The 27,621-nt window shown below is 42.6% G+C and overlaps 1 protein-coding gene across 1 annotated transcript; it reads left to right on the top strand.

The window, feature by feature from the left end:
- The first annotated feature begins 1,187 nt into the window (after positions 1–1,187).
- Positions 1,188–27,583, top strand: LOC119944040 (olfactory receptor 1030-like). Its single transcript, XM_038765266.1, has 2 exons — positions 1,188–2,122; positions 27,490–27,583. The coding sequence occupies exons 1-2, from the start codon at positions 1,188–1,190 to the stop codon at positions 27,581–27,583; spliced, it is 1,029 nt and encodes a 342-aa protein (XP_038621194.1).
- Positions 27,584–27,621: the final 38 nt, after the last annotated feature.

Raw genomic sequence — 27,621 nt, 5'->3', positions numbered from 1 at the left:
TGATATACTTGTAAAAAACTTAAACGATTGAGTACATTTAGAAAAGCAAATTCACCTAATTTACATATATATATATAAATATATATATATATATTCTGGTCTTAAAATTTTAAGGATATTGTCATTGATTTTTAGTGATTGCATTAAATGCTAAGATTATGTCAGGACCTCTTTCTATGTGTTTTCAGTCCATCCTGTTGTATATGCGGATTGAAAATACACATGATTTTTTCCTTCCCTCCTCTCCCATTAGACTTCAAGTGTAGGGATGATGTCTTTCGCTTGTAAGATACTCACCCTAACACCTAAACTAGTGGTCCCCATCCAGGACGGATTCAGTAAAGACTACTGAAAGAATGTCACCAGTGGTGATCTATAATCCTCAGGAGTTCAATTACAATCAACCAGGAAAGGTATTTATTCAACTCGTATTTACTTGAGCCCTTGGGAAAGTACAATATTTGGGAAGTTTATAATCTAATGAGGGAAGCAGAGTTTTAAAAATTTACATGTTGGGGTAGCCACTGAGTATAAGGATATGTACATAAGTGCTATGAGGGTGGGGATGCGGGGTGGGACTAAGTGTACGGCAGTGGCAATAGAAAGGAAAAATGGGGGAGGGGGTATGAGAGCTTAGTCTAGGATGGTTCCTGGAGATGTGATTTTAGTAGGGCATTAAAAATGGCAGAAGTAGTGGGCTGTCAGATACGGATGGGGAAGAAGCTCCATGCAGGAGGGAGGGCATGACTAACGGGGTTGGTGGTGTGTTGAGGTGAGAGTGAGGGATAGTGAATAAGTGAGTAGTAAGTAAAGAAGCAGCAGTCCTAGAGGATAGAGAATAGGCCTGGGAGTTCAGAAGGACCTGGGTTCTAATCCTGGCTCCACCACTCATCTGTTGTGTGAACTTGGCCAAGTCACTTTACTTCTCTGTGCTTCAGTTATCTCATCTGAAAGATGGGGATTAAGATGTGAGCCTTAGGTGGGACAGGGATTGTGTCCAATTCAATTCCCTTGAGTATACCCCAATGCTTAGTATAGTGCTTGTCACATAGTAAAAGCTTAACAAATGCCGCCATTATCATTATTAGGTTCATGCTGAGACAGCGAGAAAGGAATTATCTCATCTTGATGGATATGTTACCACATGCTTTTCTTCTTATTCTACTAAAGGAACATTTCAAACCAAAATGGCCAGAGGAAATTATTCCACCGTGACTGAATTTGTCCTCATGGGATTCTCGGATCATCCAGAGCTTCAGCTGCCGCTCTTTTTGGTGTTTCTAGTTATTTTTCTCACCACCCTTGTAGGAAATCTGATGATGGTTCTTTTAATCCAGGTCAGCTCCCAACTTCACACTCCCATGTACTATTTCCTCAGCCACCTGTCATTCATCGATCTCTGCTACTCTTCCTCCATAGCTCCCAAGATGCTGCAAGACTTTTTAAGGAAGAAAAAAATGATTTCCTTTGCTGGATGTTTTGCCCAGATGTATTTCTCAAGTGCTTTCTCCACCACAGAGTGCTTCCTATTGGCTACCATGGCCTATGACCGCTACATGGCCATCTGTAAGCCCCTGATTTACATGGCTATTGTGACCGAGAGGGTTTGTAGAGAGCTGGTGATTGGAGTTTACACCTATGGATTCCTGTACTCTGCGATCCAGACTGTCCTGACTTTCCAGCTCTCCTTCTGTGATTCCAACATCATTTATCACTTCTACTGTGCTGACCCACCACTTCTGGCCCTCTCCTGTTCCGACATTCTTGCGAAGAAGAATCAGCTCTTGATTTTCTCCGCCCTAAATCTCTCCAGTTCTCTTTTGACCATCCTCGTCTCCTATGTTTGCATCCTGGTTTCCATCCTGAAGATTCCTTCTTCTGAAGGAAAGTGCAAACCTTTCTCCACCTGTGCCTCCCACCTCACTGTAGTCACCATCTTCTATGGCACATTATTCTTCATGTATCTGCGACAGCCTAGGAAAGGGGATTCTGGGAAGTACAATAAGGAGGTTTCTGTGTTTTACAGTCTTGTTATCCCTATGCTTAACCCCCTCATCTACAGCCTGAGGAACACAGAAGTGAAGGCCACACTGACAAAAGTGCTAGATGGCAAATTGTCACAGTGAATGTATTTGGTTAAAAAAAATAGCGTTAACCTAGAAATACTTAATCTTAATATTTAGGAGTTTATGGCTTGAGAGTCAGAGGATGTGGATTCTAATCCCGGCTCTGCCACTTGTCTGCTATGTGACCTTGGCCAAGCCACTTAACTTCTCTGTGCCTCAGTTACCTCATCTGTAAAATGGGAATTAAGACTGTGAGCATCGCATGGGACAACCTGATTACCCTGTATCTACCCCAGAGCTTAGAAAAGTGCTTGGCATATAATAAGTGCTTAAAAAATACCGTAATCATTATTATTATTATTAATCTTTGAGACATCAAGAGCTAGGAAACTATAGCAAGAAGTACCTGATTTCCGATTTTCCTAGCTTCTCCACCATTTCTAGACCAGCACCTTACATGGTGTTTGACGATTAATAAGCACTTAATAAGCCTCCCCTGATTAAGTCCTCTTTTCCCTGGCTCCTTCTCCTTTCTGTATCATCTATGCACTTGGATCTGTGACCTTTGACATTTGATATTCACTCCATCCTCAGCCACAAAGCACTTACGTACATATCTTCAAATTATTTTTTTTTTATGTTAATGTCTGTTTCCCCCTCTATACTGTAAGCTCATTGTGGGCAGGGCGTGCCTGTCAATCTCCCAAGTCCAGTGTTCTGCACATAGTAAGCACTCAGTGAATACCACTGATGAATAAGGACCATAAATATTAAAAACTTTGGAGATCTGAATGCAAAGGGAGACGAGGAGAGGGAAATATTAGCAAGTAGTGAGTCTGGCAATGTCTGCTCAACAGTCAGGTACAACTGCAACAATCCCACAGACATGACTACACCGGGGTTGCAAATCAATGCATAATACAAATGTTTAGAACACAGGACAGAACAAATTTCCTGTAATGCCAAATCCTGAAAGCAATGCTTTCAAATAGTGGAAACATTTCCGTCTCATTTTCAAAGAAACCAATGCAGTCTTTGAATGCATCTAAGAAGTGTCCATTTTCTCATAGTCTTTAAATGGACATACTAATATTTGCCATTAAATATAACTGTGCAAAATAAACATTTTCGTTCTTTCCAGACATTATCATCTAATCAGCATTATGCTAAGAAAATATACTTCCTTGTTCTATGGGACTTTGAACACCATTTTCAGGATCTCCTGTAGAACATTATCTCCTATAGGAATATCATCATCAATCATTATCATCAATCGTATTTATTGAGCGCTTACTGTGTGCAGAGCACTGTACTAAGCGCTTGGGAAGTACAAGTTGGCAACATATAGAGACAGTCCCTACCCAACAGTGGGCTCACAGGCTAAAAGGGGGAGACAGAGAACAAAACCAAATATACTAACAAAATAAAATAAATAGAATAGATATGTACAAGTAAAATAAATAAATAAATAGAGTAATAAATATGTACAAACATATATACATATATACAGGTGCTGTGGGGAAGGGAAGGAGGTAAGATGGGGGGGATGGAATATCTTGTGTTATACTGTAGTTCGAGCAATAAATGAATGAAATGGGATCTTGTCTACATCTGAGTTTAATCCACTTATGTCACAGGGTCTCCAGTGGAATATATCAGAGTGAATATTTTTCCTACTCCCCTTTATCTCCTCGCTCAGCTTCTCTCCCTGGCCTCCCTTTACCCAGGAGAGTCAGCGCTAGTGATTAGAGTATCAGCCTGATAGTCAGAAGGACCTGGTTTCTAATCCCACCTGCCACTTGTCTGCTGTATGAACTTGGGCAAATCACTTCACATCTGTGTGCCTCAGTTGCCTCATTTGTAAAATGCAGATTAAGACTGTGAGCCCCATGTGCGACATGGACTGTGTCCAACCTGATTAGCTTGTGTCTACTCTCGTGGTTAGTACAGTGCCTGGATCATGGCAAGTGCTGAACAAATATCGTAAAAAACCAGCACAAGGAGCCATTGGTTGCCCTTTGGAGCTCACTTGTGAAGTTTAGGCAAATCTTTCCAACAGCTATTCCATAAATCAGATGGCAGGTGTGATCCCAATGTCTCTCTGTCCACCTTATCCAGACAGGTAACCCATAGAGAAGGTGAAGAGGTCCCCTCTTCTTGAAGGGTAAGTTCCGCACCCCCTAGGCAAACGAATCAAGTACTTCCCAAGTGCTTAGTACAGTGCTCTGCACACAGTAAGCGCTCAATTGATACGATTGATTGATTGATTGATTGATAAAGAGAAGTAATTTGGCCTAGTGGGAAGCAGCATGGCCTGGTAAGGAAAGCACAAACCTGGGAGCCAGAAAGACCTGGATTCCAATCCCGGCTCTGCCACTTGTCTGCTGTATGACCTCGGGCAAGTCACTTCACTTCTCCCTGCCTCAGTTTCCTCAACTGTAAAATGAGGATACCTGTTATCTTTCCTACTTAAACTGTGAACCCCATACAGACAGGGAATATGTCCAACTTAATTAACTTGTACCCACCCAGAAGTTAGAACAGTGTTTGACGCATAGTAAGTGCTTAGCAAATACTATTTTTAAAAAAAGGAGAAGAAGAAAGGACCATGTAGAACATTTCCCTACCTGCTGTCCTTATTCCTGGTCTAATCCCTACCCATATGAGGCAAGATAAGCCACTGCTGATTTTAGCCTTATTCTCTAATTCCATATTACAAAGAGTTCTGCAGATGGCTTGTATTTATTTCACATGATCTATATGCTGATTTCATTTCTGAATCTTGTGAAATGGAGAAGTAAAAGTATAATTTCAGTTAAATCAGTCCTAGAAATTAGAGCAGGGAGTCTCTGAAAGTTGCTAGGAGTGGGTAGGAGAGGGACACTTCTAAACATACCTCTTTCCTCTATTTAATTTTGGGAGTGGAAAAGGGGTGAAAGAGAGTTGGGAAAATGATGGGGAAATTTGGGGAACTTTTAATGATAATAATAATAATAACGGTATTTGTTAAACACTTACTATGTGCCAAGCACTGTTCTAAGCGCTGAGGTAGATACACGGTTATCAGGTTGTCCCACGTGGGGCTCGCAATCTTAATCCCCATTTTACAGATGAGGGAACTGAGGCACAGAGAAGTTAAGTGACTTACCAAGGTCACACAGCAGACAAGTGCCAGAGCTGGGATTAGAACCCACGCCCTCTGACTCCCAAGCCCATAATCTTTCCACTAAGACAGGCTGCTTCTCATGCCTGATGGTTTCAATTTTGTCAACAAAGTAGTTGACAAGGGTCGTTGAGAATGTTGGAGCACTGAGACTTCAGGAGGAATTTAACGTCGGGAATAGTTGTTGGGTGCAGTGACAAAGGGAGTCATGGGGAGAAGTAGTGTCAGTGATTGGAAGAGAAGGCAGAGTTATTGCAAGTACGAATAAGAAGTGGCCAAAGATCGATTTCTAATAAACAGATTGTGAGCCCCTTGTGGGACTCACATCCCATGGCCATTGATTTTTCCCAGCGCTTCCAGGTAAAGAACTTGAATCAAAGGGAGCTGGAGCCTTCAAAGTTATGTAATCATGGAAATGTTTCAAAAGCAGGTTCCTCAACTTTCCTTCTCTTCTCTCACTCTCTCTCATACATACACACACACACACAAAAAAAATCAGGGTTATATAATAATTATTGTAATAATAATAATAATGGTATTTGTTAAGCACTTACTATAATAATAATAATAATGGCATTTATTAAGCGCTTACTATGTGCAAAGCACTTTTCTAAGTTCTGGGGAGGTTACCAGGTGATCAGGTTGTCCCTCGGGGGGCTTACAGTCTTAATCCCCATTTTACAGATGTGATAACTGAGGCACAGAGAAGTGAAGTGACTTGCCCAAAGTCACACAGCTGACAATTGGCGGAGCCAGGATTTGAACCCATGAAGCTCTGACTCTAAAGCCCAGGCTGTTTCCACTGAGCCACGCTGCTTACACTGTGATATGTGTTGGGGTAGCTACAAGATAAATCAGATCAGACAGTCTCTGTTCCACACAAGATACATTATCTAAGGGGAAGTCATAACGCTAGCTATCTACTCCCCATTTTATAGCTGAGGGAACTGAGGCACAGAGAAGCTATGTGGCAGAGCAGGCGGCTGAGTCTCCTGGATCTGTCCATTTCCCGGCTCAAGCTCTTAATAATACTAATAATAATAATGGCATTTGTTCAGCACTTACTATGTGCAAAGCACTGTTCTAAGCGCTGGGGAGGTTACAAGGTGATCAGGTTGTCCCACGGGGGGCTCACAGTCTTCATCCCCATTTTACAGATGAGGGAACTGAGGCACAGAGAAGTTAAGTGACTCTCCCAAAGTCACACAGCTGACAATTGGCAGAGTTGGGATTCGAACCCGTGACCTCTGACTCCAAAGCCCATGCTCTTTCCACTGAGCCAAGCTGCTTCTCTGCTGCTCTTCCCACCAGGCTATGCTGTATTCCCAGCCAGTTTCCTGAGAGAAGTTTCATTTCTCAGTGGAAAGAGCCCGGGCTTTGGAGTCAGAGGTTATGGGTTCAAATCCCGACTCTGCTACATTTCTGCTGTGTGACCTTGGGCAAGTCACTTAACTTCTCTGAGCCTCAGTTACATCATCTGTAAAATGGGGATTGACTGTGAGCCCTATGTGGGACAACCTGATCACCTTGTAACCCCCACAGCTCTTAGAACAGTGCTTTGCACATAGTAAGCGCTTAACAAATGCCATTATTAGTAGTAGTATTATTATTATTGTTATTGGCTAAATAATCTCTGAGGCTCTCTCAAACATCGTGGCATTCAGTGGCTCAGTGGAAAGAGCCTGGGCTTTGGAGTCAGAGGTCATGGGTTCAAATCCTGGCTCTACCACTTGGCTCTGTGACTTTGGGCAAGTCACTTAACTTCTCTGTGCCTCAGTTACCTCATCTGTAAAATGGAGATTAAGACTGTGAGTTCCTTGTGGGACAACCTGATCACCTTGTAATCTTCCCAGTGCATAGAACAGTGTTTTGCACATAGTAAGTGCTTAATAAATGCCATTATTATTATTATTGTTATTCAGCTCCCATGTTCTTTACTGAGGGCTTATGGTCCTTCACCTTTTTCCTGAGAGGACCACTTACAGAATTCTTGACTCCCAAAGGGTGCAGTGTCTCTGGGAGGTGGGGCAGGCCATCGTTGGATTCCTGATCACCCCCAGCTCCTCCTTGATCCTGCTTTCATGGACCAGGAGTGCGTGCATCATCCAAGCATCTGAGCTGCCTTCCACTCCGAGCTCTGACATTAAAATGAAGTACTCGGTGCTCTGTGGACCCTTTTTATGGCATTTATTAAGTACTTATTATGTGCCAGCTACTGTATTAAGCACTGGGGTAGACACAGGATGACCAGGTTGGACAGAATTCATGTCCCAAATGGGAGTATTAATCCCCATTTGTTAGATGAGGTATCTGAGGCACAGAGAAGTCCCTTAATAAAATCCTTAAAAGCCAAGATGAAAGCTATCACCACTCATCTCCTTATTGTTCTCTCTAAAACAGTTCAGCTTCTCCCAGATACACAAATACATGCGCCCTCAATCTATACAGCAATCTAGATAGCAAGCAGTGTGTCTTAGTGGTTAGAGCACGGGCCTGAGCATCAGAAGGACCTGGGTTCTAATCCTCCCACTGCCACATGTCTGCTGTGAGATCTTGGGCAAGTCACTTAACTTCTCTGTGCCTCAATTCTCTCTTCTGTAAAATGGGGATTAAGAGTGTGGGCAGGGATTGTCTCTCTTCATTAGTAATAATAATAATAATAATAATGACATATATTAAGCACTTACTATGTGCAAAACACTGTTCTAAGCACTGGGGAGGTTACAAGGTGATCAGGTTGTCCCATGGGGGGGCTCACAGTCTTAATCCCCATTTTACAGATGAGGTAACTGAGGCCCAGAGAAGTTAAGTGACTTGCCCAAAGTCACGCAGCTGACAACTGGCAGTGCCGGGATTTGAACCCATGACCTCGACACCAAAGCCCGGGCTCTTTCCCACTGAGCCAAACTACTAATTTGTACTGTCCAAGCACTTGGTACAGTGCTCTGTACACAGTAAGCACTCAATAAATACAACTGATTGAATGAATGAGCCCTAGGTGGGACAGGAACTGTGTCCAAATTGATTAATTTGTATCTACCTCAGCATCTAGACCAGTGCTTGGCACATAGTAAGTGCTTAACCAGTACCAAAATTATTAATATTATTATTACCCACCCTCAATCTTTACAGCAGATAGATAGATAAATGAATAGATAACCTGTGGTGTGTTGGATGCAGATAAATATCCTTAAGACTTTTTTATGGCATTTATGAAGCACTTACTATGTGCAAAGCACTGTTCTAAGCACTGGGGAGGTTACAAGGTGATCAGGTTGTCCCACAGGGGGCTCACAGTCTTAATTCCCATTTTACCGACGAGGTAAGTGAGGCACAGAGTAGTTAAGTGACTTGCCCAAAGTCACGCAGCTGACAATTGGCGGAGCCAGGACTTGAACCCATGACTTCTGACTGCAAAGCCCATGCAGTTTCCACTGAGCCATGCTGCTTCTCTAATAATGATGGTATTTGTGAAGTGCTTACTATGTGCAAAGCCCTGTTCTAAGAGCTGGGGGTATACAAGGTGATCAGTTTGTCCAAGGTGGGGCTCACAGTCTTAATCCCCATTTTAAAGATGAGAGAACTGAGGCATAGAGAAGTGAAGTGACTTGCCCAAAGTTACACAGCTGATAATTGGTGGAGCCAGAATTAGAACCCATGACCTCTGATTCCGAAGCCCATGCGCTTTTCCATTGAGCCACGTGTGAATGCTCCTCATGGACAGGTAACAGATCAACCAACTCTACAATACCTTACTCTCCCAAGCACTTAGTACGGTGCTCTGCACACAGTCAGCACTCAATGAATATGATTGATTGATTTTTAATTATGGTATTTATTAAGTGCTTACTTCATACCAGGCTCTGTACTAAGCACTGGGATTGATACAAGATAATTAAGTGGGACACACTCCCTATCCTAACTAGGGTGGCTCAAAGTCTTAATCCCCCTTTTACAGATGAAGTAACTGAGGCATAGAGAAGTTAAGTGTCTGGCCCGAGGTCACACAGCAGACGAGTAGTGGAGCCGGGATTATAACCCGGGTCCTAGAGGAGCACTGTGGTTTAGTGGATAGAGCACGAGCCTAGGAGTCAGAAGGACCTGGGTTCAAATCCTGGCTCCACCACTTGTCTGCTGTTTAGCCTTGGATAAGTCACTTAACTTCCCTGTGCCTCATCTGTAAATTTGGGATTAAGACTATGAGACCCCTGAGGGACAGGGAATGTATCCAACCTGATTAGCTAGTGTTTACCCCAGTGGTTAGTATAGAGCTTGGAACATAGTAAGCGCTTAATACCTTAAAATGTGGTCCTTCTGACTTTCAGGCCCTTGCTCTATCTGCTAGACCATGCTGTTTCTCTGACTGATTTATTGATTCCACTCTTTTTTTAGCCAAAGTATTAATAAGAAAAAAAATAAATCCTTACTTGGCAAATTAAATACCTGTGCGCAATAGTGTCAGCTTAAACTTGTAAAGCATGAGTTCCTACAGTCTTTCTTAAATTAAACTGTAGTAAATCGACTGCTGGCATCTTAATACTGCTGATGCCAACAATAAGGATGGACACCAAAGGAAGCCTTTGGTGACTTTTTAGATAAAAAGAGAGTGAGTTTAGGAAATATGTTTTTATAATAATAATAACAATAATAATGACATTTATTAAGCACTTACTATGTGCAAAGCACTGTTCTATGCAATTAGAAGGGAAATCAGAAATTATTAATAATAATAATAATGGTATTTATTAAGCACTTACTATGTGCAAAGCACTGTTCTATGCAGTTAGAAGAAAGGGAAATTATAAGTTAATAATAATAATAATAATAATAATGGCATTTATTAAGTGCTTACTATGTGCAAAGCACTGTTCTAAGCACTGGGGTAGATACAAAGTAATCAGGTTGTCCCATGTGAGGCTCACAGACTTAATCCCCATTTTCCAGATGAGGGAACCGCGGCCCAGAGAAGTTAAGTGACTTGCCCAAAGTCACACAGCTGACAAGTGGAGGAGCCGGAATTTGAACCCACGCCCTCGACTCCAAAGCCTGGGCTCTTTCCACTAAGCCACGCTGCTTCTCTAATTATGCTAAAGGATTATTTAGCTCCAAGTTGCTTTCCATAGAAGTATCTATTGGGGTAGTTCATCACTCATAATTATTTGTGGTGGAATTGCAAGTTTTATGATCTGATGATCTTATCATCCCTCTGAAAACCTAACCCAGGTGGGACAGGGACTGTGTCCAAACCAATTTACTTGTATCACCCTGGTGCTTAATACTGGTGCTTGGCACATAGTAAGCACTTAACAAATACCACAATTATTGTTATCATTATTAATTCCCAGTTTACAGATGAGGTAACAGACACAGAGAAGTTAAGTGTCTTGCCCAAAGTCACACAGCTGATAAGTGGTGGCGCCGAGATCAGAACCCACGACCTCTGACTCCCAAGCCTGGGCTCTTTCCACTAAGCCATGCTGCTTCTTTGCATATGATGCCATATGATGAAATAGGCATTATACTAGACACATGGTGTAAAGTGATAAATTCGTTGTGGGCAGGGACTGTGTCTACCAACTCAGTTATAAATACTCTCACGCGCTTAGAAGCAGCAGGATGTAGGGGAGAGAACGGAGGTCCGGAAATCAGAAGCTCAAGGGTTCTAATTCCGACTCCACCACATGTCTCCTGTGTGACCCTGGGCAAGCCACTTCACTTCTCTGTGCCTCAGTTAACTCAGCTGTTATAATTATATTATATTATACATTAAATTATATTGATTAATTACAATTGCTAGTAATCATTATTATTATAGTACTTATTAAGTGCTTACTATGTGCCAAGCACTCTTCTAAGCACTGGGGTAGATACAGGGTAATCAGGTTGGACACAGTCGGCGTCCCACAGGGGGGCTCACGCTCTTAATCCCCATTTTACAGATGAGGCGACTGAGGCACTGAGAAGTTAAGTGAGGTGCCCAAAGTCACACAGCAGGCATGTGGCAGACCCGTTTTATTCATTCATTCATTCATTCATTCATTCAATCGTATTTATTGAGCGCTTACTGTGTGCAGAGCACTGTACTAAGCGCTTGGGAAGTACAAGTTGGCAACAGAGACAGTCCCTACCCAACAGTGGGCTCACAGTCTAGAAGGGGGAGACAGAGAACAAAACAAAACATTAACAAAATAAATAGAATATGTACAAATAAAATAAATAAATAGAGTAATAAATATTAGGAGCTTACTATGAGCCAAGCACTACGATGGATACAAGCAAATCAGGTTGGACACAGGCTGTCATTCATTTAATCGTATTTATTGAGTGCTTACTGTGTGCAGAGCACTGGACTAAGCACTTGGGAAGTACAAGTCGGCAACATATAGACGGTCCCTACCCGACAACGGGCTAACAGTCTAGTTTAGAACCCAGGTCACACTTGAAATCTTCACTTTACAGATGAAGTAACTGAGGAACAGAGAAGTTAAGAGACTTGCCCAAGGTCACACAGCAGAGCCAGGATTACAATCCATGTCCTTCTGACTAGGAGACCCATGCTCTATTCACTAGGCCATGCTGCTGTCTACTAGCTTGTATTTATCCCAGCTTAGTGTAGTGCTTGGCACATAGTAAGTGCTTAATAAATACAATAAAAAAATTAAAATCGTATCTCCTTCTCTGACTAACGCCTCATTTCCCCAACTATTGGCCCTCCCTTTGTGCCACGTAGGCACTTGTGTCTGTACCTCTTAATAATAATAATAATAATGATAGTATTTGTTAAGTGCTTACTATGTGCCCAGGTCCTCCAACTCCCAGGCCCATGCTCTTTCTTCTAGATCATGCTACTTCCATGAACTCTAGGCACTTCCTGAGATGTCTCGCAGTAACTGTGGACTGAGGGTTATCAATCAATCAATCAGTTGCATTTATTGAGCACTTACTGTGTGCAGAGCACTCTGCTAAGGACTCCGGAGAGCATGAAAGAAAAAGATGATACACATCTGTTTACTTGTATTGATGTCTGTCTCCCCACCTCTAGACTGCCTATTTTTTGTTTTGCGGTCTGTCTCCCCCATATAGACTGCGAGCCCGTTGTTGGTTAAGGCCGTCTCTATATATTGTCGAATTGTACTTTCTAAGTGCTTAGTACAGTGCTCTGCACATAGTAAGCGCTCAATAAATATGATTGATGATGATGACGAAGTGCTTAGTACAGTGCTCTGCACACAGTAAGCGCTCAATAAATATGATTGAATGGATGAATGAATTCACTGTGGGCAGGAAATGTCTCTCTTTATTGCTGTACTGTTGGATAGGGATTGTCTCTGTTGCCAAACTGAACTTTCCAAGTGCTTAGTACAGTGCTCTGCACACAGTAAGTGCTCAATAAATATGATTGAATGAATGAATGAAATCACTTAGTACAGTGCTCTGTACACAGTAAGTGCTCAATAAATATGATTGACTGAATGAATGATTCTTTCCCTCACAGAGCTAAGGATCTAACAGAGGAGATATATATTTAAATAAATTGCAGATAGGGGAAGCTGCAGAATATAACGATATAAAAATCAGGTTGTGAAAGTGGGGTGAATAGTGGAGAAGCAGCGTGTCTCAGTGGAAAGAGTTTAGGTTTGGGAGTCAGAGGTCATGGGTTCTAATCCCAGCTCTGTCGCTTGTCAGCCATGTGACTTTGGGCAAGTCACTTACCTTCTCTGTGCCTCAGTGACCGCATCTGTAAAATGGGGATTGAGACTGTGAGCTCCCTGTGGGACAACCTGATTACCTTGTATCTACTCTAGTGCTTAGAACAGTGCTTGGCACATAGTAAGCACTTAACAAATACTATCATTATTATTATTGTTATTAAGAGGTACAGACACAAGTGCCTAGGTGGCACAAAAGGGAGGGCCAATAGTTGGGGAAATGAGGGGTTAGAGAAGGAGATACGATTTTACTTTTTTTATTGTATTTATTAAAGCAGTTACTATGTGCCAAGCACTATGCTAAGCTGGGATAAATACAAGTTAGTAGAAAGCAACATGGCCTAGTGAATAGAGCATGGGTCTCCTAGTCAGAAGGACATGGATTGTAATCCTGGCTCTGCTCTGCGACCTTGGGCAAGTCGCTTAACTTCTCTGTTCCTCAGTTACTTCATCTGCAAAGTGAAGATTTCAAGTATGAGCCCCATGTGGGACAGAGACTGTGTCCAACCTGGTTAGCTTTCATTTACCCTGGTGCTCAGTATGAGGCCTAGCACATAGTAAGCATTTAACAGATACCATAAAAGAGAAGATCCTGTCCCTCATGGAAATCAGCCTTAATCCGCATTTTACAGATGAGGTAACTAAGGCACAGATTAATTAAGTGACTTCTCAAGGTCACCCAGCAGACAAATGGCAGAGTTAGGATTAGAACCCAGGTCTCTCTGACCCCTAATCCCATCCTCTATCCACAAGGCCACCTGCTTCTAGCATGGCCTAGCATCGTGTTGGAGCTTGCAGTACAGTGCATTATGCCCAGTGGGCACTCAGTAAACACTTTTATTTTGATTCTTATTATAATTACCCTGGGCAGATTTGGGCTCAAAATGCAATTTTCCATCACCCCTCCCACTCCGTACATTACTATAATCACCACTAGCAGCAGCAGTTTCATCACTGTCATTGTTATTTCAGCCCCAGAAGCATTTATTGTGTGCCAATTGCATGGAGATCATTTGGCTACACATTTTGTGGACTTCAATAGAAGTAGAAGTAGAAATAGAAGTAGAAAGAAGTAGAAATAGAAGTAGAAAGAAGTAGAAATAGAAGTAGAGGAAATAGTCCATATGATCTCAGGGAGCTTTCAATCTAATGGGGAGAAATATGCAAGAATGCATAGCATATTTACAGGGGGAGTGAGAGGAAAGCAGCATGGCATAACGGATAGAGCAGGGGACTGGGAGTCGGAAGGCTATGGATTCTAGTCCCGGCTCCACCACTTGTCTGCTGTGTGACCTTGGGCAAGACACTTCACTTCTCTGAGCCTCAGTTCCCTCATCTGTAAAATGGGAATTGAGATTGTGAGCTCCATGTGGGAAAGGGACTGTGTCTGACCTGATTTGCTTGTATCCACACAAGTGCTCAGTACGTTGCCTAGAAAATAGTACTTAACAAATGCCATGATTATTATTATTAGTATTATTATGGAAAAGCATAGATTTTCTTAGGGATATTTGGTCCATCCTTTTCTTTAAGCATGGTTACTCCCTACCCTAGCTGATTCTGCATGGGGCAAAATTATTTCTGAAGGTAATTTTTTTGCAGGCACTCAAATCCTTTCAGTAGACGTCTTCATTTTCTGCTCTTTTTTTTCATTCAATCGTATTCATTGGGTGCTTACTGTTAGCAAAACATTGTACTAAGAGCCTGGGAGAGTAAAATACTACAGTAAATGGACACATTCCCTGCCCACAATGAGCTTACGGTCTAGAGGGGGAGGCAGATAATATAACTAAATAAATAGATGAAAAATAAATTACAGCTACGTACAGAAGTGATGTGGGGCTGTGAAGGAGAATGAACAAAGGGAACAAGCCAGAGTGATGCAGAAGGAAGTGAGAGAAGAAGAAAGGAAGGCTTAGTCAGGGAAGGCTTCTTGGAGGAGATATGCCTTCAGTAAGACTTTGAAAGGGAGAGGGAGAGAGTAATTTCTTTGCTTCTCTTAAACTAAATTCCTACTGTATCTCTCTCTTTACTCTCCTACTTCCAATCCATTACCCAAGCCCTTTATTCTGCGTGAAATGCCCTTTCCTCTCAAAATCACCAAACCACAGCTCTCCTCACGTTGAAGCCCCTCTTACAAAACACCACCTCTTTCTGGAGATGTTCCCTCACTAAACCCCCCTTTCCTGGCCTTTTCCTGGCCGTTCCTTCCCAGTAGCCATAGACACAATTGGAAATCAAATGAAATAAAACCATGACTAGACATATAAATGGAGTGCTAGACAAATAATAGATCTATTCGATAAACACTGAAGTGATAATGACAAGATGATCTGCCGTGAATACTTTAAATCCCAAAAGCAGAAGACATACGTAATGATGTCATTTTAAAGCCGAAACGTACTTCTATTTACATTTCATTTCAGGAGGGAAAACATGAAGGGTGAGATCCCTTAATAAGGTAATAGAAGTGGCCGTGTTGTGCTTGTGGGACTTATTTAGCAAAGCCCTTATTCAGAGTTCAGCTTTGTATTAACTGCAAATTTTCCAGCTATGATAAATTCTTCAAATGATAATAAAGAGAAACTGTTGCCTTCAAATTTAATCTTATATTGCCCTCATGTGGCTATTTGATATACCGTTGCCCATCACACACCAACTTTTCCTACAATGCCAGAGTTGTGTTTGTACAAAACCTTACAGTGGCAAATCTCACAATGCAGTACAGTGTGTACCCTGAGTCTGCGTCCATTTATTCTGACAATCCTTTACCCACTCGCTCTTGTGTTGTTGGAACACCACTGTTGCGTTCCCTAAAGTTCTAGCCCAAATGTCAAATAATCGTATTTATTGAGCGTTTCTGTGTGGAGTACTCTGTACTAAGCACCTGGGAGCGTCCAATTCAATAATAAACAGACACGTTCCCAGCGTGCTCTGGAAGAATTGGGTGTGGTACTCATTCTCCATTCCATAGACAAGCAGCATGGTTCAGTGGAAAGAGCCCGGGCTTTGGAGTCAGTGGTCATGGGTTCAAATTCCGCTCTGCCAATTGTCAGCTGTGTGACTTTGGGAAGTCACTTAACTTCTCTGGGCCTCAGTTACCTCATCTGGAAAATGGGGATGGACTGTGAGCCCACCGTGGGAGAACCTGATCACCTTATAACCTCCCCAGTGCTTAGAACAGTGTTTTGCTCATAGTAAGCACTTAATAAATGGCATTATTATTATTATTATTCCATTATCTCAGCTTGGCAACAGCTGGTGAACAATGTATTCAACACTGTCACTCAAAGCAGGTAATAATAATAATAATAATAATCATGGTATTTGTTAAGTGCTTACTATGTGCCAAGCACTGTCCTAAGCGCTGGGGTAGATACAAGGTTATCAGGTTGTCCTACAGCCTTAATCCCCATTTTACAGATGAGGTAAATGAGGGCACAGAGAAGTTAAGTTACTTGCCCAAAGTCACACAGCTGACAAGTGGTGGAGCCGGGATTAGAACCTACAACCTCTGACTCCCAAGCCCGGGCTCTTTCCACCAAGCCACGCTGCTTCTCATGAACTTGTCTCTGATGAGAGGCCACATCACTGACTTCTGTTGAGGAGCGCAGGCAAAGATATTCTCTTCCATAACCACAGATTCCACTTCTAACTGGGGCTAAATATCTTCCACTGCCTGCACTGGGAGACAGGAAAAAGAGGATAATAATCATTATTATTATTATGGTACTCATTTAGTGCTAACTGTGTTCCAAGCACTGTTCTAAGCACAGGGGTAGATACAAGATAATCAGGCTGGACACAGTCCCTGTTCCATTCATTCATTCATTCATTCATTCAATCGTATTTATTGAGCACTTACTATCGTCATCATTCGTATTTATTGAGCGCTTACTATGTGCAGAGCACTGTACTAAGCGCTTGGAAAGTACAAATGGGCAACACATAGAGATGGTCCCTACCCAACAACAGGCTCACAGTCTAGAAGGGGGAGACGGACAACAAAACAAAACATGTGGTAAGTTTTAATTCCCACTTTACAGATGAGGGCACTTAGGCCCAGAGAAGTTAGGTGACCCACCCAAGTTCACACAGCATACATATGGCAGAGCTGGGATTAGAACCCAGGTCTTCCTGACTTCCAGGCTGATGCTCTATCTCCACTAAACCATGCTAGAAAGCCAGGCCACTACCTCCGGAGGGTTTAGGGGGAAGGGGAGACATCTATCACTATCTCAAGGGCTTGACATGGAAGGGACAGAGCCAATAGCTTCCCATGCTCCCAACAATCTATCAGTGGTATTTATTGAGTGCTTACTGTGTGCAGAGCACTATACTAAGCATTCGGGAAAGTACAATAGAGTAAGAAGACAGACTTGCTGCTGACAGCATCCCTCGGAGGTAGAAAAGGGATATAGGTAGAGCCGAAATGCCACTCTACCACTTGAATTCACTAGATCATGGCCTGCAATGGGCTTTTGAGCCAGATCAAATCCCCGAGGCCATTAATAAGTATGGTATTTCATTCATTCATTCATTCATTCATTCATTCAATCGTATTCAGCACTCACTGTGTGCAGAGTAATAATATTAATAATAATGATGGCATTTATTAAGTCCTTACTATGTGTGAAGCACTGTTCTAAGCGCTGGGGAGGTTACAAGGTGATCAGGCTGTCCCACGGGGGGCTCACAGTCTTAATCCCCATTTTACAGATGAGGCAACTGAGGCCCAGAGAAGTGAAGTGACTTGCCCAAAGTCACCCAGCTGACAAGTGGCAGAGCCGGGATTTGAACCCATGACCTCTGACTCCAAAGCCCGGGCTCTTTCCACTGAGCCACGCTGCTTCTCTATAATAATGGCATTTATTAAGCGCTTACTATGTGCAAAGCACTGTTCTAAACACTGGGGAGGTTACAAGGTGATAATGTTGTCCCACAGGGGACTCACAGTCTTAATCCCCATTTTACAGATGAGGGAACTGAGGCCCAGAGAAGTTAAGTGACTTGCCCAAAGTCACACAGCTGACAGTTGGCAGAGCCGGGATTCGAACCCACGACCTCTGACTCCAAAGCCCGGGCTCTTTCCACTGAGCCACACTGCTTCTCTACAGAGTACTGTACTAAGTGCTTGTGAAATGCAGCAATAGAGATAATTCCTTCCCACAGTGAGCTCACAGTCTAGAGGGGGAGGCAGACATCAATACAAGTAAACAGACATCGACATAAATAAATAAAATTACGGCTATATACATAAGTGCTGTGGGGCTGGGAGGGGGAGAAGAGCAAAGGGAGCAAGTCAGGATGATACGGAAGGGAGTGGGGGATGAGGAAAAGTGGGGCTTAGTCTGGGAAGCCCGCTTATTTGTTAAGTGTTTACTACGTTCCGGGCACTGTACTAAGCGTTGGAGTAGATACCAGATAATCGAGTTAGGCACAGTCAATCAATCAATCAATCAATCAATCAATCATATTTATTGAGTGCTTACTGTGTGCAGAGCACTGTACTAAGCGCTTGGGAAGTACAAGTTGGCAACATATAGAGACGGTCCCTACCCAACTGTGGGCTCACAGTCTAGAGGGGGGAGACAGAGAACAAAACCAAACATATTAACAAAATAAAATAAATAGAATAGATATGTACAAGTAAAATAAATAAATAAATAGAGTAATAAATCTGTACAAACATATATACATATATACAGGTGCTGTGGGGAAGGGAAGGAGGTAAGGTGGGGGAGATGGAGAGGAGGGCGAGGGGGAGAGGAAGGAAGGGGCTCAGTCTGGGAAGGCCTCCTGGAGGAGGTGAGCTCTCAGTAGGGCCTTGAAGGGAGGAAGAGAGCTAGCTTGGCGGATGTGCAGAGGGAGGGCATTCCAGGTCAGGGGAATGACATGGGCCAGGGTGTCGACCGTGGGACAGGCGAGAACGAGGCCCGGTGAGGAGATTAGCAGCAGAGGAGTGGAGGGTGAGGGCTGGGCTGGAGAAGGACAGAAGGGAGGTGAGGTAGGAGGGGACGAGGGGATGGACAGCCTTGAAGCCGAGGGTGAGGAGTTTCTGCCTGATGCGCAGATTGATTGGTAGCCACTGGAGATTTTTGAGGAGGGGAGTAACGTGCCCAGAGCGTTTCTGGACAAAGACAATCCGGGCAGCGGCGTGAAGTATGGATTGAAGTGGGGAGAGACATGAGGATGGGAGATTGGAGAGGAGGCTGTTACAGTAGTCCAGACAGGATAGGATGAGAACTTTAACGAGCAGGGTAGCGGTTTGGATGGAGAGGAAAGGGCCGATCTTGGCAATATTACGGAGCTGAGACCAGCAGGTTTTGGTGATGGCTTGGATGTGAGGGGTCCTTGTCCCACACAGGGCTCACAGTTTTAATCCCCATTTTACAGAAGAGGGAACTGAGACACAAAGAAGTTAAGTGAATTGTCCTAGGTCACACAGCAAACAAGTGGTGGAGCTAGGATTAGAACCCAGGTCCTTCTGCCTCCCAAGCCTGTGCTGGAGAGTCTTCCCACCCCTTTCCAGCCTGGCACTACAACCTTTTCCGGCTCATCCTTAAACCACCTCCACACTGGCTACATACAAATGATCCTCACAAGTTCAGGAACCCACGTGAGCCCCATGAGGGAGAATGACTGCATCTAATTTCATTAGCCATTTACCCCACAGAATAGCACTTTGTCAGCACTTGATAAATGTCAATATTATTATTGGTAGTAGTAGTATTGTTATTACTATTAAAGTCAAACAAAATAACCACTGTGGTGTAGAACAGCAGATCATTAGATGACATTGATTATAACAGTTGCCAGGACAAGGACTGTGCCTGAATGCTTTCAAACTAGCCAGTTATGGAGTTGTTACCACAAGCACTGAGTGAAATCAAATTAATTGTTAGATGGTCAGCTCCTCAAAGATAAGGACCTTGTCTTTTACTATTATTGACCCCTCTCCAGGACATAATACAGTGCACTGCACACAGTAGGTGCTCAGTAAATACTACTGAATTAACAGACAGCTCAAGGAAACAGGCTAGCTACACCTTCACCTAGGGAGCTCTCTTTTTCAATGAGCTTAGTACAGTGCTCTTCATATAGTAAGTGCTCACTAAATAGACTGGTCGATAGGTGGGCATCTTTCGTATGTGGCCTCGACAAGCTAAAGTTCAAGTCCTAAAATGTCCAGCAACCAACTAATAACCCTATGCTTGCCTCTAAAGCCAAGAGTTTGGCATCCATTTTTAGCACTCAAGTCCCAACACTGACCCATCCAGATGAAAGGAAAGAAAAATTCTACAAGGACCTGGAAGTATCCAGAGCAGTAGTACAAAATCTAGGTAGTTGAATAGCTTGGGGTGTTTCATTGCCCAGGTGATTGGTGATGCTAAAATGTGTGATCATTAGACTATGGGAGAGTGGAAAGCTAAAAAAAAAATTAAAAAATGAATGAATCAAACCTCAGCTTACCATTACCAAAATTGTCTTCTTGCTTCCAAATTAAATAAAGACACCATGGTTGACCCCACTACCTAAGCAATAGAATCTCATTGATTATGTGGTTCTGAAGGCAGCGGGGAAGGAACCAGTGGAGAGTGAGCGATTGAAGATGGAAGTTAAGGAGGGGAGAAGGGATGGACCGAGAGATTTCATAAGATGAGAGGGAATGGGGTCAGAAGCACAGGTGGCCGGAGTAGCACTTGAGAGGAGGGAGGAGAGTTCCTCTGAGGATACCGCTGGGAAGGATGGGAGAGTAGCAGAGAGTGTTGAGAGCCGGGGGGTTGGAGAAAGGGGGGAAGAGACTTTGGGGAGGTCGGACCTGATGGATTTAATTTTGTTAATGAAGTAGGAGGCCAGATCGTTGGGGGTGAGGGAAGGAGGAGGGGGAGGAACCGGGGGCCTGAGAAGGGAGTTGAATGTACGGAAGAGCTGGCGGGGGTGATGGGCATGGGTGTCAATAAGGGAGGAGAAATAGTTTTGTCTGGCAGAAGAGAGGGCTGAGTTAAGGCAGGAAAGGATAAACTTGAAGTGAACGAGGTTGGCATGGTGTTTAGACTTTCGCCAGCAGCGTTTGGGAGCTCGAGCATAAGAGCGAAGGAGGCGGACAGTGGCAGTGATCCAGGGCTGTGGGTTAGTGGTGCGAGAGCGACGAAGGGAAAGGGGAGCGAGCGAGTCTAGCTGAGTAGAAAGGGTAGAGTTGAGAGCAGTAATCTGATCATCAAGACTGGGTAGAGAGGAGAGGGCGGCGAGGTGGGGTGTGAGGCGCTCCGAAAGATGGGTGGGGTCCAGAGAGCGGAGATCTCTGTGAGGGAGTAATACGGATTTCCGTAAACTCTGTTCTCTGTTACGGTTCTGTTCTCTGTCTCCCCCTTTTAGACTGTGAGCCCACTGTTGGGTAGGGACTGTCTCTATGTGATGCCAATTTGTACTTCCCAAGCGCTTAGTACAGTGCTCTGCACATAGTAAGCGCTCAATAAATACGATTGATTGATTGATTGATTGATTGATTGATTATGTCTCCAGCCCTTATTTTCTGCACAGTGCAGCCCCAATCACTAAGAAGGGTATACATGATATCCCCAGGACCTTCTTTCAAGGAATAATTTAGGGGGGAGGGGGAGTAATTATGTTGCTCAATACCAGATGTTCAAATTTTGAAAGTTATATTTGTTCTCTGTATTAGAAGAATATCCCTCTAAGTCAAATTCTGCAGTGATGTGTCTGAAAATCCTAATGTGTTATCCACAGTCCCACCCTCATTATTTGCAGGCGAAGATTTTCTTTCATTGTGTTGTTGCGGTTGTTATCTTTAGCATCTTGGGGCTGTCTTGTTTTTGCCTCTGTCTCGATTTTCTGAGAGCTTTGCCTCAAAAAGAACTGCTTCTTTCTCAACTGCAGTGCTCCCTGCTTATCCCTCTTCCACATTTGTCTCCCAGTAGCTGAAACACTTTCTCTGATCCCTTTGTTTACATTTGCCCAATTTCAGCTCACCTTACAGCGATTTCGGGGTAATCTACTTTCATCCACTCATTTTACTTATCTTATTTGAGTTTACTGAAACGTGATCACAGCTTCAGTGGTGGGAGACTTTGTTCCCGGATTGCATTGTTTGTATTCTTGTATTGCCACTAAATATTGAGCAAAACCCAAAAACGCCCCTGATAGAATTACTGCCATTGCATTTTGTTACCTAGGCAATACACTGTCCATTGATGCAACTAGAGACAGAAGGTAGAGGCTTGAATCCAGAAGGCAAAAAAGATTGGTTGGGAGACAGTCAGAATATGGTTTCAACATGGCATTAAATTCATTCCAAACTGAATTTCTGTAGAGTAGTTGTAATATCCCTGCTTCTGTGAGACTTCTGAAGCACTTTCATTCCTATGTGTTGTACATAATGAGTGCCAGCAGGAAACTCATACAACTACTGTATGGAGAGCCAAAATCAGGAAACCAAAAGCAGTGAGAAAGCAGAAATGTTTTAATCATTTGGTAAAAACCAAACCTCAGACAATTCTGCATCTCAGCTGAAAACTAGGGGGGCAGTTGTTTAGGATACACAAGCTTGGAGTACTGTTATCGAGAAAGTGCTGGCAGTGCAAACATTAAGCTTAACAATATGGCCAGACTGTGGCCATTAACATTTTCAGTCACACATCCACTCACGGGTGAATTTCACTATCAGTGGTGACTTCTTCAAATCTGAAGGACAACTAAATAACCTCATTAGTAATGATGATGATAATGGTATTCGTTAAGCATTTATGCTGTGCCAAGCACTGGGGTAGATACAAGATAATCATGTTGGACAGAATCCCAGTCCCTGTTCCACGTAAAGCTCACAGTCTAAGGGGAGGGAGAACAGATATTTCAGCCATATTTAATAAATGAGGAAACTGAAACCCAAAGAAGTTAAGTGGCTTGCCCAAGGTCTCACAGCAGGCAAATGGAAGAGCCAGGATTAGAATCCAGCTCTCCTGATGACCAGCCCCATGCTCTTTCCCCAGGCTATGCTACATTTACTTAATGTCAAATAACAATATACAATCACAAACAATGAGGTCATTTTTTGTGAGGTCTTGGAACGCTGTCCTTGTTTCAGTATGTAAACAGTGCTTGTTATATTACATTTTAGGTGAGTAGGACAAATGTGCAGGATAGTAAACAACTACTCAATGGTGACCTCATGGGTCATGGCTACAGAGCCCCTAGGTAGTTCGTGTCCGTGATTATAATACACTTATCTGAATTCTATATTCTATATTGTCTATCTTAAGGTCATATTAACCTGAAAAATATAAATGTTTTCATCAAGTTTTACATCATCAGGTGTTGCACATGATACTTTAATTTGCAAATGCCTAATTAAAGAGTAACAAGAATGAATGTTCCAGAATCGCAAATGAATAAACCACAAGAAAATCTTTGTAGAGTAGGCAATGGATTTTCCTAGGTCTAAACATTAAATTCTTCTGGGTGGCTTTTTCTCAGGAAAAATACATTGCTATTTAACTGTATAAATAAATATAAAGTAGATGTTTATTTGTATAGTTTATTTATGTAGTTGTCCTTCATAGTTGAAGAACATACCACTGAGGTGAAGTTCACCTATTAGTACATGTGTGGCTTTAAAGGCCAGTGTGGGACAACAATCTCGGGCACACTGAGCTCACAAAAAGGTTGTACCTTGTTGTTCTGTGCTTAATGTTTAGTACATCTGATGCTACAGGTATGTAATAATAATAATAATGATAATAATAATAATAATGGTATTTGTTAAGCACCATGGGTCATTGGAAAGAGCCCGGGTTTGGGAGTCAGAGGTCATGGGTTCTAATCCCACTCCACCACTTGTCAGCTGTATGACTTTGGACAAGCCACTTCATTTCTCTGTGCCCCAGTTACCTCATCTGCAAAATGGGCATTAAGACTGTAAACCCTACGTGGGGCAATCTGGCTACCTTGTATCCTCCCCAGCACTTAGAACAGTGCTTGACAAATACCTTTATTATTTTTATTATAAAGCACTTACTGTGTGCCAAGCACTTTTCAAAGCATTGGGTTAGATACAAGGTGATCAGGTTGTCCCATATGAGGCTCACAGTCTTAATCCCCATTTTACAGATGAGGTAACTGAGGCTCAGAGAAGTGAAGTGGATTGCCCAAAGTCACCCAGCAGACAAGTGGCAGAGCTGGGAATAGGACCCACATCCTCTGACTCCCAAGCCTGTGCTTAATGTATCTTGACACCTAGGACCAGCTTAATTGTACATCAATGCATTTAATCTTTTTTTATATTTTGTGCATTAATATATGGTCTGTACTATTATCTGGCCAGCTTGTTCTAGGGTTACAAATGCTCCTTACTATGTCATGAGTTTTTAAAAAGTTATTTTAGGTGTAGTTCTTAAGGGCAACATTGCTGCTAATGTCAAAATTATCTACTTTAACAACCTGTTAATCTCGGGATTCTCACTTCCATTAAGTGAAACTGTAATATTTTCAGGTCTTCAGGCATACATTTGCCAAGTAACACCAGCCTGTGACAATATAGAAATTTATACACACCGTACAGCTATATAACTATATATTTATACATTGGAGGAGAAGCATTGTTGGAAACCGATAGCCATTTTAGTTATTATTATTACTGTATTTATAATTATTAAGCACTTTAGTAAGTGCCAAGCACTGTACTAACTGCTGGTGTTGATATAAGATAATCAGTTTGGACACAGTCCCTGTCCCACATAGGGCTTATAGTCGGAGTAGGAGAGAGTAGGATTTAACCTTCATTTTACAGATGAGGTACTAGATAAATTTATATGTGTATATGTTCTGTTTATTCTGGTCTGCTACCATTACTTTTGGGAGAAGGGGAGGGAAGTGGGAAAGGGGAACAGGGCCTATTTTTTGTGGGGCAGGTGGTTGGTTTTTCTTTCCTTAATCCATTTCTTCCAAACCATAGCTGAGGCCTTCACTCAGGCCAGAGAAAGTCTTAGGGGCAAAAGAGATGTGATGAAGGACCAGACAAGAGCAGTTCGAGTTTGTTGTTGACTCCTGCCTCTATAAACTCCTTTGGCTACTCTGTGGCAGGACCTGTAGAGTTGCATTTCAAACCAGGGGCTTGGGTTACTTAGTCAATCATGAGGAATCCAATTAGTTGTCCCCTCAGGAAGGCAGGAGAGTCCTGTCAGAATGGAGTCAGGAGGGGAACAAAAATTCTGGAAGGCCTGAGAATATTTGCAACCAATGGGGCCTAATTGCAAACGTTAATAAGCTTTGTTTACACCAGATTGCATTAGTTATGAGGTCCTCAGCAAGGGAGGAAGTGTATTGTTGTGACAGTCTATAATGTACGACTCTCCCAACTGCTCCAGATCGAGGTTAGTGAAATAGGAGAGGAGACAGGGCATCCTAAGGAAAAAAACTTGAAAATCAAACAGACTTTCTTCCCAGGAACAAAGCCTATGCCTATAAGAATTCTATGATCACCCCCCACAATTTATGATGAGAATCAGAGTTGATCTCTCCCACAGAGCCTGAAGACACAGGGCCTAATTTCAGTGGATGTTTTCATGCTCTTGGCTGCCATTCAGTTCCTAACAAGACCCAGTGGACCCAATTTCCTGGCTCTCTTAAACCTACTTTAAAAGTTCAGTAATTGCACCTCACAGTCACTTAACTTTTTAATCATGCCCAGTGGACAAGGCTATTATAATCATTTCAACTGGTAGTTGCACCTCTACAGTTGCCTAGGAGATGAATGAATTATAAAGTTGAACATTTCTCAGCCTGAGACAGCAAACCTGCAAATATAACCTCCCTGGATTTCTGTTGGTCCTTTTTAACTAAGGGTGGTAGTGATTATCTTGAAAACACACAGACACACACAGACACACAGACATACACACACACACACACACACACACACAATGTTTTTTGCTTCTTGATGTGTTCAGAAATTACCTCCAATGAATTCCCAAAGCATCATTTGGTAAAGAGACAGATAATCACTAAATGGTATAGATCTGTGACTGGAAACTCACAGAGAAAGAGTATGAAATAATAATAATAATAATAACAATAATAATAATAATAATAATAATAATAATAATAATAATAATAATGGTACCTAAGTGCATACTAGGTGCCAAGCACTGTTCTAAATACTGAGGTAGATACAAAGTAATCAGGTTGTCCCACGTGGGGCTCACAGTCTTAATCCCCTTTTACAGATGAGGGAATTGAGGCCCAGAGACGTTAATTGATTTGCCCAAGGTCACACAGCTAAGTGGTGAAGCTGGGATTAGAACTCATGACTTCTGACATCCTAGCCTGTGCTCTGGAAATAGGAAACAACTCCAAGGAATAGAACAAATGAATGCAGCCAGAACATTCTTGTCTCCAGTTTCCTCTTTTAACCCCCAAGCTCTTTCCCCTTCTCCCCCTCCTTTCTGTGTCACCTATGCATTTGGATCTGGTCCCTTTAAGCACTGTATATCCACCCAACTTACAGAACTTAAGTTCTGCTCCGCAGAACTTGCATACAGATCCGTAATTCCTTTTAATGTCTTTCTCCCTCTCCAGACTGTAAATTCTAGACTATAAGCTCCTAGTGGGCAGAGATCATGTCTACCAATTCTGTGGTTTTGTATTCTCTCAAGTGCTTAGTATAGCACTCTGTGCACAGTAACTGCTCAATGCAGTCCAATGATTGATTGACTGATTTCCCCTATGATGATTTCCTGGGTGGAAACATAAAACAGTCATTGCTAGCCAGTCACTGAAAACAGGCCCTAGTTTCCACCCTATAGAAAATAGAAGGCCTACCAAGACACCAAAAAGCATCATTTCCACAATTTCAGTTTTTGAATGCTATTTGTTAAGCACTTACTGTGTGTGAAGCACTGTTCTAAGAGCTGGGGTAGATACCAAATTTATTAGGTTGAACCTTCTAAATTGTGAGCCCATTGTTGGGAAGGAACGGTCTCTAGTTGAACCTTCTAGATTGTGAGCCCATTGCTGGGAAGGAACCGTCTCTGTATGTTGCCTACTTGTACTTCCCTAGCGCTTAGTATAGTGCTCTGCACATAGTAAGCACTCAATAAATATGATTGAATGAATGAATGAATGAATCCAGTTCTTGTCCCATATGGGGCTCAGGTCTAATTTGAAAGGAGGAGGACTGGAGGATTTAATCCCCACTTTACGGATGAGATAATTGGGGCACAGAGAAGTTAACGGATTTGCCCTAGGTCCTTAGACAAACCAAAATAAGGTGACTGAAGAGTTTTTGATCTGTTCTTCATGATATTCCAACAACAGATTTTTTAGCTGATCAGACTCCATGTGTGGAATCTTCAAAGATTACAGATTTTTGAATGTTTGATTTAGTGTTGTGATCTAGACCGCTGAAAGTCAAGCTATAAGTAATTCCGGCAGACACCCAACAAGGTTCCCTGGGGAACCCTCAGGTCAATCCTAGTTTGCTGGCCGTCTCTAACACTGTTTTCTCTTCTGTTACAACTGAGCCAATTCTTTCCAGATTGCAGAATGCCATGCTGGACTATCTGCAAGAACTGGCTCCCAGAATTCAGGAAACCTTACCAGCAACACAAGCAATGCGACCTACTGGATAGAACAGGGACCAGAAGGCCCTGGGTTCTAATTCTGACTC

Source organism: Tachyglossus aculeatus, chromosome 22 (assembly GCF_015852505.1).
Source record: "Tachyglossus aculeatus isolate mTacAcu1 chromosome 22, mTacAcu1.pri, whole genome shotgun sequence".
Taxonomy (NCBI): domain Eukaryota; kingdom Metazoa; phylum Chordata; class Mammalia; order Monotremata; family Tachyglossidae; genus Tachyglossus; species Tachyglossus aculeatus.
Note: the sequence above shows the minus strand (reverse complement) of the source record. Positions and strands in the feature narration are given on the sequence as shown.

What these genes read in the sequence shown, in the direction of transcription:
- LOC119944040 (XM_038765266.1), top strand. Translation starts at nt 1,188, where the DNA reads ATGGCCAGAGGAAATTATTCCACCGTGACTGAATTTGTCCTCATGGGA. An exon ending in CTAGATGGCAAATTGTCACA is followed by an intron (nt 2,123 to 27,489) that starts GTGAATGTATTT and finishes AATTCTTTCCAG; the next exon opens with ATTGCAGAATGCCATGCTGG.